Source organism: Anolis carolinensis, chromosome 6 (assembly GCF_035594765.1).
Source record: "Anolis carolinensis isolate JA03-04 chromosome 6, rAnoCar3.1.pri, whole genome shotgun sequence".
NCBI lineage: Eukaryota > Metazoa > Chordata > Lepidosauria > Squamata > Dactyloidae > Anolis > Anolis carolinensis.
The window spans coordinates 49,308,397-49,323,662 of record NC_085846.1 but is presented as its reverse complement, the minus strand read 5'-3'; the positions used below and the strand labels follow the sequence as shown (position 1 = coordinate 49,323,662).

The window sequence follows — 15,266 nt, the reverse complement described above, 5'->3', positions numbered from 1 at the left end:
AAAGAGAGTGGACCTGGGCTGACACAACTCCACCAGCTCATTAAAAAAGTGTAGGTGACTGGAAAAATCCCAGCAGACTTCAAGGATGTTCATTTTCAAAAAAGGAGATAGAACAGACTGTGGAAATTATCAAAGTATCTCCCTTCTAATCTCCACTGGGAAATATCTTGCAAGAATCCTTGCAAATCGCCTTCTACCTGTCTCAGAAGACACCCTCCCAGAATCCCAGAACAGCTTCCGCCCCTCCAGAGGAACAGTGGACATGATCTTCACTGCACGATGGCTCCAAGAAAAATGCAGGGAACAAAATCAACCTCTGTCCATGGCATGCATTGACCTTGCAAAGGCATTTGGCACAGTGAATCGCAGTGCTCTCTGGACCATCCTCCAAAAAATCAGGGGCCTTAGCAAAGTTGTGAATATCCTGTGGCTCCTTCACAATGACATGATGGGGCTGAATCTCTATATCCTGCCTCCGTGTTCTAACAAGCGTATACAGAGGATCAGCCCTGTCTCATGCTCTTGGGAAGAAGCCATGCCCACTCCACTAGCTCCGCCTCCTGTGTCCTAACAGGCGCCTCAGGTGCTCAGCCCTGTCTCCGGCACTTGGGAAGAGGCCCCTCCCCTCCCCTGGCCCCGCCCCGTGTCCTAATAGGTGTCATCACCGCCCCCCTGGATCGCTGCAGCACCCACCAGGGGGCGGTAGTGTCCACTTTGGGAATCACTGATTTGAAAGCTACCACTTTCTCCTGCAACTGTTGATAGATCAAATTGTGCCAACTGGCATTTGCTTGTGTGGAGACTTTACTGGGATGTCATATTTCAGTTTGCATTTTTAAATACAACACTTACTTGACTAAGATTATTTTCATCTCTATTTGTCTCCACACTTGGCAGCTGAGAAAGAATTGCTGGTGGAGGAGGTGCTCTTCGCTTTTTTATTTCAGTGCTTCCAGTCACTGCTGAGACGTTCCCAACAGACAGTGATGGTCCCAATGGAACAGAATACGAACTCACTGAAGAAGAATGAAGAACTGTGATAGCCTCCTGTAAGCAGATGAAAAACCTCATCAAAACCCTTACAATAGCATTTTACAGTTAGTCCTCATAATAGCTATATGAAACAAAACCAAAAATTACTGATATACAATGATTTCATAAAGATTCTCTTGTCCTACACTAATATTTTTTAAAATTCCAGTATGAATTGTCTATTTGTATAATTTGGTTAAATTAACTTTTAAACCTAGCAGACATTTACTTCAGGGGTGACAGGCTGATGAGGTATGAAGTTTAATATGATTGATCATTGTACTGATATGCACACATTTACTTCCTATGCTTAAACTCTTTGCTGTAGGAAAATGATAAATGATAAATAATTCCCAGTCATTTTAAAATTCATTAAGGATTTCTCTATTTGATAAACAACGTCAGTTTGTCCATCTTCTATTTCACACATCTTCATCATCCATTCTTCTTTAGTCAAGATAATTGCTTCCTTCCATCTCTGGGCATAGATTATTCTTGCTGCAGTAATCTTTCATGTTTTCTCTCCAGGTGATCATCCAGCCTCTACAACAGCATGATTTTAACCTTAACAATTTCTTCTAACATCGTATATATTTGAATCAGCAACCAGCTCCAAGCAAACTGAGGGTTGAAGGGTGTCTTGGCCTACTTATACGCAGGTCAGGTGGATCAGAGGGAAAGGGTTTTCCTTAGGTCAGCTTCTCTCCAGCCAATCAATTTGAATCACCGTGGTTCAACCTGAATGGCTGCTGCTTCCCACTTCCTCCAGCAAAGTGTGTGTGGTGCAGAAGCTGAGAAGGGGCAACACAGCTGGAGAAAATGTGGCAGGTGGAGGATGGAGCCCGCCTCACAACCACGCTGCCTGGTAATTGAATCTGTCAATTAGGGAAATTTAGGGACGCTTTATGCGGGAGGCTAATTTAACTAATCTACAACACCATAAAACTGCTCACGAGGAAAAGAAGAGGAAGAACAGCCACCAATGGACGGTGAAGCAACAGCTCCCCCTGTGGCCGGAAATCGTGAAGCTGGAAGATGTTAAAAAAAATGCCTCTGTGTCTGTCTAAAACTGAATGTTGTTTGTCTATTGGCATTGAATGTTTGCCATATATGTGTTCATTGTAATCCGCCCTGAGTCCCCTTCGGGGTGAGAAGGGCGGAATATAAATACTGTAAATAATAATAATAATAATAAGTCAGGTAGGGCATTGCTGAAGATACTTATGCATTTGTCCATGCACATATGTTGGTATTTTCTCTAAATTTATAAGTTGTTTTTATTATTTAATATCTTTTTTACTGTGAAATACATACACACACATAGAAACATACAATCTTTGATGTCCCACAAACAAAATGTAAGTCTTTTTTCCAGTCCCACCACCTCCCCATTACCACTCATGAACCTCAGCCTTGACTTCTCTTTAGTAATACATTATGAAAGTACAGGAATACTATTGAATATACATACCTCAATATGATCAAGCATGTAATCATTTATCTTGGTTTCACCAGCTATTCTATTATCACTCAGAATTTTATTAATCTTATACATATCTGTCTGCCTGAGGTTCTCAAAAGTACTCATTTTATCATCTTGTATCCTGTTTTACATCATTTCCCCTTTATCTCCCCCCCCCCTCCCTCTTCCCCTTGGGAACAGTTTACTGATCTAACTATACTTATAGTTGGTCAATCATGAGGATAATCTTATTTAATTCCTTATATTTATCTTTCCTCTTTATTCCAGAAATTAGACCCTTCTATGATTCAATTTTGCCTCCCAGGTCTTTCTGATTTGGCCCGTCCTATAATAGCTTTTTCTTTCACTAATATAGTCTTGGAGTAGGTAGTCAGTTAAATATTTATACCAAATGTTTGTATCCCGATTCTTTTGGTCCTGCCAACCTAGGGCAACTGAGGCTTTAATTTAAGGTAAAGGTTTCCCCTGACGTTAAGTCCAGTCGTGTCCGACTGGGCGTTGGGGCTCATCTCAATTTCTAAGCCGAAGAGCCACCGTTGTCCGTAGACACCTCCAAGGTCATGTGGCTGGCATGACTGCATGGAATGCAGTTACCTTCCCGCCGGAGCAGGACCTATTGATCTACTCACATTTGCATTTTTTCAAACTGCTAAGTTGGCAGAAGCTGGAGCTAACAGCGGGCGCTCACTCCGCTCCCCGGATTTGAACCTGGGACCTTTCAGTCTGCAAGTCCAGTAGCTCAGTGCTTTAACACACTGAGCCACCGGAGGCTCTAGCGTCTAGCATGTATTTTATTATTTCCTCCCAATCTTTATGTCCCCCATAAAAGCATTTTCCCCTTCCATTTTTTTGAACAAAAAATTGTGCTCTGTTCCAATTTATTTTAATCCCCAATAGCTGTCACGACCCAGGCTACAGAGCACCAATAACCATACGCAGAGGCCAGATTCTATCTAATATCTTTATTAAGGAAATATATAAAGTTAGTAAAAGCAAATCACTCTCACTGGGGGAGGGGAACAACAGCCTGGCGAACACTATATTACCCACGACCACAGGGAACCGCCGTAAGGCTAAACGGAGGGCTGCACAAACACAGCAAGGACCAAGTACAGAGAGCACAATAATCCCAAATAAACAGTTCGAGGGGAGGTCACAGGGGCTTACATGTCTTTACACTAATGCTCAGAGCATGGGAAATAAGCAAGACGAACTCCAACTCCTAGCACAGCACCACACATACGATGTCATAGGCATCACTGAAACCTGGTGGGATGACTCCCATCACTGGAATTTAACCATTGAGGGCTATAACCTCTTTCACATAAATAGAACAAAGGGGAGAGGAGGGGGAGTAGCTTTATATGTCAAAAACAGTTACGTTGCAGAAGAAATGCAAGACTGTAATCCGGGAAACCAGCTTGAAAGCATCTGGATAAGAATCAAGGGAACCGGGACTCAAAAAGATCTTGTCGTGGGTGTCTACTACAGACCTCCGAGTCAGGATGAAGGACTTGATGAAGCCTTCTGTCAACAGCTGACCAAACAGGCACAAAGAAGAGATATAGTAGTCATGGGCGATTTCAATTATCCCGATATCTGCTGGAAAACAAACTCAGCCAAGAGTACAAAGTCCAACAAATTCCTCACTTGCCTTGCAGATAATTTTATGGTCCAGAAGGTAGAAGAGGCAACAAGGGGATCAGCAACTCTTGATCTAATCTTAACAAATGTGGAAGACCTGATCAATACAGTTGAAGTGGTTGGATCCTTAGGGGCAAGTGACCATGTGCTCCTGCAGTTTGCAATACAAAGGAATGCTGAAACTAAGACAAGTCAAACACGCATTCTGGACTTTAAGAGAGCTGACTTCCAAAAAATGAAGGAATTACTGAGCGGCATTCCATGGACGCCGATATTAAAAAACAAGGGAGTTAAGGATGGATGGGAGTTTTTCAAAAGTGAAATACTCAAGGCGCAAATGCAAACAGTGCCAACAAAGAAGAAAAATAAGACAAGTGCAAAGAAGCCAGAATGGATGTCCAAAGAACTTCTAACTGAGCTAAAGCTCAAAAGTGACATGCACAAGAAGTGGAAAAGGGGAGAAATCACCAAAGAAGAATTCAAACGTATAGCCAACTCCTGTAGGGAAAAGGTTCGCAAGGCTAAAGCGCAAAATGAGCTCAGGCTTGCCAGGGACATAAAAAACAACAAAAAAGGTTTTTTTGCTTATGTTGGTAGAAAAAGGAAGAAAAAGGAGGCGATAGGGCCACTGCAAGGAGTAGATGGGGTGATGGTGACAGGGGATAGGGAAAAGGCAGAACTGCTTAATGCCTTCTTTGCCTCGGTCTTCTCACAAAAAGAAAGCCATCTTCAACCTCAGCAACATGGAATGGACGAAGGATTGGGGGAAATCCAACCCCAAATAGGGAAACAAGTTGTCCAGGAACACCTGGCCACTCTAAACGAATTCAAGTCCCCAGGGCCAGATCAGCTACATCCAAGAGTATTGAAGGAACTAGCGGAAGTTATTTCAGAACCACTGGCAATCATCTTCGAGAGTTCTTGGAGAACAGGAGAAGTCCCAGCAGATTGGAGGAGGGCGAATGTGGTCCCTATCTTCAAGAAGGGAAAAAAGAACGACCCAAACAATTACCGTCCGGTCAGCCTCACATCAATACCAGGCAAGATTCTGGAAAAGATCATTAAGGAAGTGGTCTGCAAACACTTAGAAACAAATGCGGTCATTGCTAATAGTCAACACGGATTTACCAAAAACAAGTCATGCCAGACTAACCTGATCTCTTTTTTCGATAGAGTTACGAGTTGGGTCGATACAGGGAATGCCGTGGATGTAGCATATCTAGATTTCAGTAAGGCCTTCGACAAAGTCCCCCACGACCTTCTGGCAAACAAACTAGTAAAATGTGGGCTAGACAAAACTACGGTTAGGTGGATCTGTAATTGGCTAAGCGAACGAACCCAAAGGGTGCTCACCAATGCGTCGTCTTCATCATGGAAAGAAGTGACAAGTGGAGTGCCGCAGGGCTCCGTCCTGGGCCCGGTTCTGTTCAACATCTTTATTAACGACTTAGACGAAGGGTTAGAAGGCACGATCATCAAGTTTGCAGATGACACCAAACTCGGAGGGATAGCTAACACTCCAGAAGACAGGAGCAGAATTCAAAACGATCTTGACAGACTAGAGAGATGGGCCGAAACTAACAAAATGAAGTTCAACAGGGACAAATGCAAGATACTTCACTTCGGCAGAAAAAATGGAAATCAAAGATACAGAATGGGGGACGCCTGGCTTGACAGCAGTGTGTGCGAAAAAGATCTTGGAGTCCTCGTGGACAACAAGTTAAACATGAGCCTACAATGTGATGCGGCAGCTAAAAAAGCCAATGGGATTTTGGCCTGCATCAATAGGGGAATAACGTCTAGATCCAGGGAAGTCATGCTCCCCCTCTATTCTGCCTTGGTCAGACCACACCTGGAATACTGTGTCCAGTTTTGGGCACCGCAGATGAAGGGAGATGCTGACAAGCTGGAAAGCGTCCAGAGGAGGGCAACTAAAATGATTAAGGGTCTGGAGAACAAGCCCTATGAGGAGAGGCTTAAAGAGCTGGGCATGTTTAGCCTGCAGAAGAGAAGGCTGAGAGGAGACATGATAGCCATGTACAAATATGTGAGGGGAAGTCATAGGGAGGAGGGAGCAAGCTTATTTTCTGCTGCCCTGCAGACTAGGACACGGAACAATGGCTTCAAACTACAGGAAAGGAGATTCCACCTGAACATCAGGAAGAACTTCCTCACTGTGAGGGCTGTTCGGCAGTGGAACTCTCTCCCCCAGGCCGTGGTGGAGGCTCCTTCTTTGGAGGCTTTTAAGCAGAGGCTGGATGGCCATCTGTCGGGGGTGCTTTGAATGCGATTTCCTGCTTCTTAGCGGGGGGTTGGACTAGATGGCCCTTGAGGTCTCTTCCAACTCTACTATTCTATGATTCTATGAAATGTAAAAGTTAGTCCAGAAGCAGACCTTTCAGGAAAGGTCAAATTTAGTCCAAAGAAACAATGTCCAATATGAAATATTAAGGTCCAAAGTTGTAATCCAATAACCGAAACACTCACTTTGCCAGGCAAAGTGAGGGGAGATGACAAGGTCCTTTAGTCCATGAACTTGAGCAAGGCTAGGAAATAACTTGATACTTGAAACAAGGCTTGAAACGTGGAACAAGGTAACGAGGAACAAGAACAAGGTCCGTGGAATAACTTGGTAAAATCCGTGAAACAAGGCAAGGTTTAGTCCTGGGAAACAAGGCAAGGTCCGTAGGTAAACAAAGGCTGGGAAACAGGAGCGAAGGCTGGAAACCAGGACAAGGCTTGAGCAAGAACGAGGCTTGAATCGGAGCGCGCTGTCCAAACACAACTCGCTCCGGAGGCTGACGAATTGACTCCGCGAAGTTACTACGCGGGTAAAACACCTATATAGAGTCTAACTTTCCCGCCGAAGCAGTTCTCTGGGAACCAGAAACGAAAGCTAAACTCTGAGACCAGATGTTTGACTCCTTAAAGGTTCTCACGAAAACAGACTTAATTGGGTACATTCTTAGCTGCTATCCTCGCACTCCTGCGCGAAGCTGCTTCCAAACCCCTCTGTTGTTTACAAAACTCATGGCGAGAGAACACGGGAGATGTAGGCTCAGGGTTTGTTTGACATACTTCTGGGACACAACTTTCTTGCAGGTGCAAGGTTCCCAGATCTGCCTGGGAAAGATCTGGCTGAGAAGATTCCAGTTCTGACTGGGAAGGTAAAAAACCCAAGTTTTCTTCTTCATCAGGCATTACAATGTCATGAGCAGGACTATAAGGCCCATGAGTCATCACACTATCCCCCTCCTCAAGGCCCCTCCCAAACTGGGACTCTCTCCCCGAGGCGCGAGGTCGTGGTTTGGCGGGATAGGTCTGATGAAAGCGACGGGTTAGATCAGGAGCATGGACTGTGGAGGCGTCTTCCCAAGAGCGTTCCTCAGGGCCAAAACCCACCCAGTCAATGAGATATTGCAGGCGGCGGCGGTGAAAGCGAGAATCCAAAATGTCCTGAACCTCGAACTCGTCCTCCCCATCCACCAAAATAGGGACGGGGGCCGGCCGGTCTACATCTGGCCGCACACCATCCGCCGGAAGGAGCAGGGAGCGGTGAAACACTGGGTGAATGCGCATTGAACGCGGAAGTTGGAGTTTGAAAGTCACGGGGTTTAATTGCGCCACCACTGGATAGGGGCCAATGAAACGGGCATCTAACTTCCGGCAAGGGCGATGGGAGGGCAAAAAGCGAGTGGACAGAAAAACCCGATCTCCTACCTTGATTTCGGGGCCCGGCTGGCGATGTTTGTCCGCGTGACGTTTATAGTCCTCCTTGGCTTGTTCCAGTTGCTGGAGCAAAAGTTGTTGCACCGCTGTGAGTTCCTGCAGCCAATCTTCTGCTGCGGGAACTTCTGAAGTTTCAATGACAGGGGGAAAGAAACGTGGATGGAAGCCGTAGTTTGCAAAGAACGGCGTTTCTTTTGTAGAAGCCTGGACTCCATTGTTGTAGGCAAATTCCGACAGTGGTAACAGAGAAGCCCAATTGTCCTGTTGGTAGTTTACATAACAGCGAAGGTACTGTTCCAAAGTGGCGTTGGTGCGCTCCGTTTGCCCATCCGTTTGGGGATGATGAGCTGAAGATAAACGAGAGTCTATGCCCAATAGTTTTTGTAGTGCCTTCCAGAAACGAGAGGTGAATTGGGATCCACGGTCTGTGACCAAACTCTTGGGCAATCCATGTAGTCTGAAAACATGTTGGAGGAATAAATCTGCAGTCTCTTGGGCCGTGGGAAGACCTTCACAGGGAATGAAATGGGCTAACTTGGTGAAAAGGTCCACCACCACTAGGATCGTGGTGAATCCACAGGAAGGTGGTAAGTCAGTGATAAAATCCGCAGAAATTATTTCCCATGGGCGAGATGGGTTAGGAAGGGGGTGTAGAAGCCCTGAGGGCTTCTCCCTTCTTATCTTGGAGCGCTGGCATACTGGGCAGGTGTTAACATATTTTTCCACATCCTTGCGGATCTTGGGCCACCAGAAATCTCTTAGGATCAAATGCATGGTTTTAAATAGTCCGAAATGCCCTGCTGGTTTGCAGTCATGACACAGACGAAGTGCTTTTTCCCTGCCCGGTCCGGGTGGGATATAAACATGATTTCTATAGCAAAGCAGTCCATCTTTAAGCGAAAAGGGAAAATGCAGACCTTGACGAAGTTGGTCCTGCGCCCAGGCATCTGCTTGCTGACTAGCCCTGATTTCTTGAGCACAGATGGGCCCTGGAGTAGAGGGAGTTGAATCAATGGGAGTGGATTTGGTGTTCCCCACTGTGAGCGTGGCAAAGTTCTCGGGTTGTAGTAGTTGGGATTCAAAGGTCTCCTTGCGTCCTGCAGCGTATTCCGGTTTACGTGACAGGGCGTCTGCTTGCTTGGTTTGGGCTGGGGTCACATAATGAATCTGGAAGTTGAAACGTTCAAAGAATAAAGCCCAACGTTGCTGCCTTTGATTTAGCTTGCGGGCAGTTCTTAGATGTTCTAGATTCCGATGATCAGTGTGGACTTCAATGGGAAATTTGGCCCCTTCTAGCCAATGTCTCCAAGTTTCAAAAGCTGCCTTTATGGCTAATAGTTCTTTTTCCCAAATGGTATAGTTCCTCTCTGGTGCGGTTAGTTGACGAGAATAATAGGCACAAGGATGAAGGTGATCTCCCACCGGTTGTAGGAGCACAGCCCCAATTGCCACATCAGAGGCGTCCGCTTGCACCACAAAAAGGGTTTCAGGATCTGGATGCTGAAGGATTGGCTGGGATGTGAATAATTTCTTTAGTTGCTGGAACCCTTTCTCTGCTTGATCAGTCCAGCGGAAGGGCTGTTTTCCATGGATGCAGCTAGTGATTGGGTCAGACCAGCGGGCAAAATCTGGAATGAACTTGCGGTAATAGTTCGCGAACCCCAAGAATCGCTGCACCTCCTTCTTGTTAGTTGGCGCCCGCCATTCCAATACTGCTGAAACCTTGGCTGGATCCATGGAGAGCCCTAGAGGCGAGATACGGTATCCAAGGAAATCTACCTCTTGTAGATCAAAAGCGCATTTTTCCAGCTTGGCATAAAGTCCATGATCCCGCAATCGTTGTAACACCATTTTGACGTGGTTCTCATGTTCTGATTGTGATCTAGAAAACACCAAAAAATCGTCCAGGTAGATTATCAAGAACCTATCTAGATAGTCCTGGAAAATGTCATTGACAAAATGCTGGAACGTTGCGGGAGCTCCGCATAATCCATAATTCATAACTCGGGACTCGAATAATCCGAATTTGGTCTGGAAGGCGGTCTTCCACTCGTCCCCTTCTCTGATGCGAACTAAGTTGTAAGCTCCCCGAAGATCCAGCTTGGTGTAAACCTTGGCTCCTCGAAGTCGGTCTAGTAGATCCGAGATTAAGGGCAGGGGATAGCTGTTCCGCTTGGTGATATTATTCAATGCTCTGTAGTCCACCACCAAGCGTAATTCCCCTGACTTCTTCTTCACAAACATCACTGGGGAGGCGGCTGGGGATTGAGAGGGTCTGATGAATCCCTTGCGAAGGTTTGTCTCTATGAATTCCCTGAGAGCTTCTTGCTCTGGTTCAGTCAGGGAGTAGAGATGTCCTCGCGGGATCGGGGCCCCCTCCACCAAGTCAATGGCACAGTCATAAGGTCTATGTGGGGGTAACTTTTCGGCTTCTTTTTCATTGAATACATCCCAATACTCGGAGTACTTCTTTGGCAAGGTGATAATGGGCTCGGTGTCTGTGGCATGGCAGACCTTGGCTACGAGGCAATGGTTTTGGCAGTACTTTGAAGCAAACTGCAGTTCTCTGTTGGACCAGGAGATGCTTGGGTCGTGAAGCGTCAGCCATGGAATCCCCAAAATCACAGGGAAATGGGGAACCTCAGTAACAAAGAAGGAAATCTCTTCCATATGTTCCCTTATCCACATCCTGGTGGGTTCCGACCACTGGCTTACGGGGCCCGTCTTGAGAGGGCGGCCATCGATGGCTTGCACCACACGGGCATTCTTGAAGTCATGATATTGTAATCCCAGAGAGTCGGCATACTCTCTATCAATGAAATTGTTGGTAGCTCCTGAGTCTATCATGGCGTGGATCATGACGGGTCCCTTTTTTGCTGACCATAAGGTGACCACTAGAAGGAACAGGACCCCGGTTGGCGGCTCTTGAACGGGTTTCTTGACCGGGTTGGCGAGCCTCTCTACGCCCGGTCGTTGGCTTCCCCCGCCGGCTGTGTGCCAGCCGCCTCAGACGCCTTCGTCTCCGTGGAGGACGCCGCCGCAAGACGGGCGGCGGGCTTCCCTTTGGCTGGGCACTCTCTGGCGAAGTGGCCCCCATTCCCGCAATACCAGCAGAGATTTAGGCGTTGGCGGCGGGCCTTCTCGGCGGCATCTAATCTGGGACGCACATTGCCCAACTGCATCGGCACCTCCTCGCTCCCTCTGGGGTATGGGGATGGTGGTGGGGGTCTCCACACTGGACGCGGCTGAACGCTGGCGGGAGCGGGAGGTTTTGCCCCAGCTCTACCGCTCTGGCCTCGTACCCACTGTTTTCTGTTGGCAATCATGACTTCAGCCCGTAAACATTGATCGATGAGTGCTTCCAGCGTTTGGGGAGGATCCACCTTGGAGATTTCCTCCAGCATTTCAATGTTGAGACCCTCCCGAAATTGTCCTCTGAGGGCAACATCGTTCCAGCCGGTGTTGTGGGCCAGCACTCGGAACTCGGCTATGTACTGAGACATGGGTCTGTCTCCTTGGAAGAGGCGGCGGAGTTTGTGCCCGGCGGCCTCCAAATTGTCCTCGATTCCCCAGGTCGCCTTAAGGTGGTCCAAGAAGTGTTGCGCTGACCTTAGATGTGGGGAGGCTTGGTCGAACAGAGCCGTCGCCCAGTTAGCCGCTGGCCCGTCTAGGAGACTGTAAATCCACGCCACCTTGATGTCTTCCTGGGGAAACTCGGCATCACGGGCCTCTAGATAAGCTTGGCATTGGCGACGGAAAACATGAACCTTAGAAGCTTCTCCAGTAAACTTGGTTGGCAACGCCATGGCCGGAAGACGGATTCCGCGTTCCTTCAAACCCTTTATTTCCCCATCCTGTGCATTGAGCTTATCACGGATTCGGTCCACCTCATCCTTGTCGATGGTGTAGGTAATCGGCTGGCCGCTCGGCCCAGGTACGGTTCCGGTAGACATTCTGGCCGAGGTTAATTGGTGCTTAGGGTGGCGGAGTCAAACTGTCACGACCCAGGCTACAGAGCACCAATAACCATACGCAGAGGCCAGATTCTATCTAATATCTTTATTAAGGAAATATATAAAGTTAGTAAAAGCAAATGTAAAAGTTAGTCCAGAAGCAGACCTTTCAGGAAAGGTCAAATTTAGTCCAAAGAAACAATGTCCAATATGAAATATTAAGGTCCAAAGTTGTAATCCAATAACCGAAACACTCACTTTGCCAGGCAAAGTGAGGGGAGATGACAAGGTCCTTTAGTCCATGAACTTGAGCAAGGCTAGGAAATAACTTGATACTTGAAACAAGGCTTGAAACGTGGAACAAGGTAACGAGGAACAAGAACAAGGTCCGTGGAATAACTTGGTAAAATCCGTGAAACAAGGCAAGGTTTAGTCCTGGGAAACAAGGCAAGGTCCGTAGGTAAACAAAGGCTGGGAAACAGGAGCGAAGGCTGGAAACCAGGACAAGGCTTGAGCAAGAACGAGGCTTGAATCGGAGCGCGCTGTCCAAACACAACTCGCTCCGGAGGCTGACGAATTGACTCCGCGAAGTTACTACGCGGGTAAAACACCTATATAGAGTCTAACTTTCCCGCCGAAGCAGTTCTCTGGGAACCAGAAACGAAAGCTAAACTCTGAGACCAGATGTTTGACTCCTTAAAGGTTCTCACGAAAACAGACTTAATTGGGTACATTCTTAGCTGCTATCCTCGCACTCCTGCGCGAAGCTGCTTCCAAACCCCTCTGTTGTTTACAAAACTCATGGCGAGAGAACACGGGAGATGTAGGCTCAGGGTTTGTTTGACATACTTCTGGGACACAACTTTCTTGCAGGTGCAAGGTTCCCAGATCTGCCTGGGAAAGATCTGGCTGAGAAGATTCCAGTTCTGACTGGGAAGGTAAAAAACCCAAGTTTTCTTCTTCATCAGGCATTACAATGTCATGAGCAGGACTATAAGGCCCATGAGTCATCACAATAGCTCTCCCATTTTCTTCTTGATTAGATTACAGAATCTTTGAATTTTTTCACATTCCCACCACATATGGGTGTATGTTCCAGTTTTTCCATAATTATACCAACATTGTTTTGGGCAGGTTCTCGTTATATAAGCCAATTGCACAGGAGTCTGATACCATTTTGTGAGTATTTTTCGATGCATTTCCTTAATCTTTAAATGTTTTATTTTATTAATTGATTTTATCCAATTGTCTATTTCTCTCTCACTGCAGCTTAATTTCTCCTTCCAGACTTCTATCATGGTATATTTTGTATATGAATCCCATAATTCCTTTCTCCTTCTCTACTTTCCATTTTATTATTTTGTCAAAATCTGTTTCTGGGGTTTCCTTACTCTCCCATTCTGTTAGCTTTTTAGACAACCCTCCCCATAGTAGCCAATTTCCATGCTCGCACTTACCTTTTATCTCCGTCCCATTATCAAAATTTATAATTTGTACTGCTCAGTTGTAGAACTAGTCTGTGATCATTATAAAGTTATCATTTCATCATTACGACTTGTCTGTGAGGTTCCTCTGTGCTTGGTTTTGTCCCTTGTGTTATTTATCAACTACATGGAACTGCTGGAAGAGGACATCTGGAATTTTGCAGTTGTGTTATCAGTAAGCTGATGACATCCAATTTTCTCTCTCCTTTATATCTAACTCCAAGGAAGCTGTTTTGATGCTAAACTAGTATCTTGTTTGAAGCCTGTTTTTGCATCTTCTTTGTAGCATTGTTTTATTTGAAAGTACTGGAACCGCATTATTTTTTTTGAATTCCTGTATGATTTCTTCATGTGTTTTGATTGTTAATTCTTGATTATCATCATTTTTTAGAAGTTGTTGGTATGTAAACCAGCTTTCTGTGGCTAGTTCTCTTTTATAATAAAGATGAGTTTTCTAACTCCATGTATTTGAATTAATTCTGTACCACATACCATAAATACTTGAGTATAAGTCAAGTTTTTCAGCCCTTTTTAGGGCTGAAGAAGTCTCCCTCGACTTATACTCGAGGGTCCTGGTGGACTCTCACTCCCTCTCGCAGCGACCCAGGTAAAGCCTCTTCCTCTTCTCCCATTTTTGCAGAGACCCAGCTGTGTTGCTGTGGGAGTGGAGGTAAGGCAGAGCGTCTTCCTCTTTTCCCCTCTCACAGTGACCTAGCTGGGTTGCTATGAGAGAGCAGAGGAGAGGCGGAGCAGACCTGGTGTGGGTGGGTTCATATTTAACCCGGGGCAGCATGGTCTGGCATGCCTTGGAAGAAGTGGGTTTCTCGGAATTCTATATTGCAGGGCAATAGGGAAAGCAGCTCTTTGGATGTGGGGGTCTGTTAAAAACAAAGCCCTCCCCATCATCCTGGCTGGGGAATAATCAACCCAGCAACCCCTATTTATTATTTTAATAAATACATTTATCTATTTATTACTATTCTTATCATTACATTTATTATTTTACTCTATTATAATTATATTTATTATTTTACTCTATTATTGTTGTTGCATTTATTATTTTATTCTATTCATTATTGTTATTACATTTATTATTTTACTCTATTATTATATTTCTCTATTATTGTTATTATTAAATTTATTATTTTACTCTATTTACTATTATTGGAAGGATATGTAAGCCCGGGGCTGTGGCACAGACGGGAGAGCAAACCAGCTGCAATTAACTGCAATCAATCACTCTGACCAGGAGGTCATGAATTCGAGGCCCGCTCGGAGCTATGTTTGTCTTTGTCCTATGTTAAAAAGGCATTGAATGTTTGCCTATATGTGTAATGTGAACCGCCCTGAGTCCCCTTCGGGGTGAGAAGGGCGGAATATAAATGCTGTAAATAAATAAATAAGCGCATTTACATTGAAGGTTAAAATAATAATTTAATCAGAGTTGGACAGTCTTATCTTAAATTACAGTTATATGTAAATATTCAAACACATTTAACCTACTAATGCCCCAATTAATGTCATTTTACTGGTATCTATTTTTATTTTTGAAATGTACCAATAGCTGCTGCATTTCCCCCCTCAGCTTATACTCAAGTCAGTAAGTTTTCCCAGTTTTTTGTGCTTCGGCTTATATTTGGGTCGGCTCCAGCTCCTGCCAACCTAGCAGTTCGAAAACATGCAAATGTGAGTAGATCAATAGGTACTGCTCCGGCGGGAAGGTAACAGCGCTCCATGCAGTCATGCCGGCCATATGACCTTGGAGGTGTCTACGGACAACGCCGGCTCTTCGGCTTAGAAATGGAAATGAGCACCAACCTCCAGAGTCAGACATGACTGGACTTAATGTCGGGGAAAACCTTTACCTTTTATACTCGAGTATATAGGGTACTTCCTTGAGCCGAAGATCTTTTACATTATTTTTCTCCACTCATACCACAC

General features: G+C 45.5%; 1 protein-coding gene across 8 annotated transcripts in view; it reads right to left on the bottom strand.

The window, feature by feature from the left end:
• cobl (cordon-bleu WH2 repeat protein) overlaps positions 1 to 15,266 on the bottom strand; it is a 121,801-nt gene that overhangs the window by 41,727 nt on the left and 64,808 nt on the right. For all 8 annotated transcript variants that reach the window (XM_016994454.2, XM_016994455.2, XM_062957531.1 and 5 more), the window contains one exon: positions 853 to 1,047. In XM_016994454.2, coding sequence (XP_016849943.2) covers positions 853 to 1,047 — 195 coding nt within the window. The remainder of the gene's footprint in view (positions 1 to 852; positions 1,048 to 15,266) is intronic.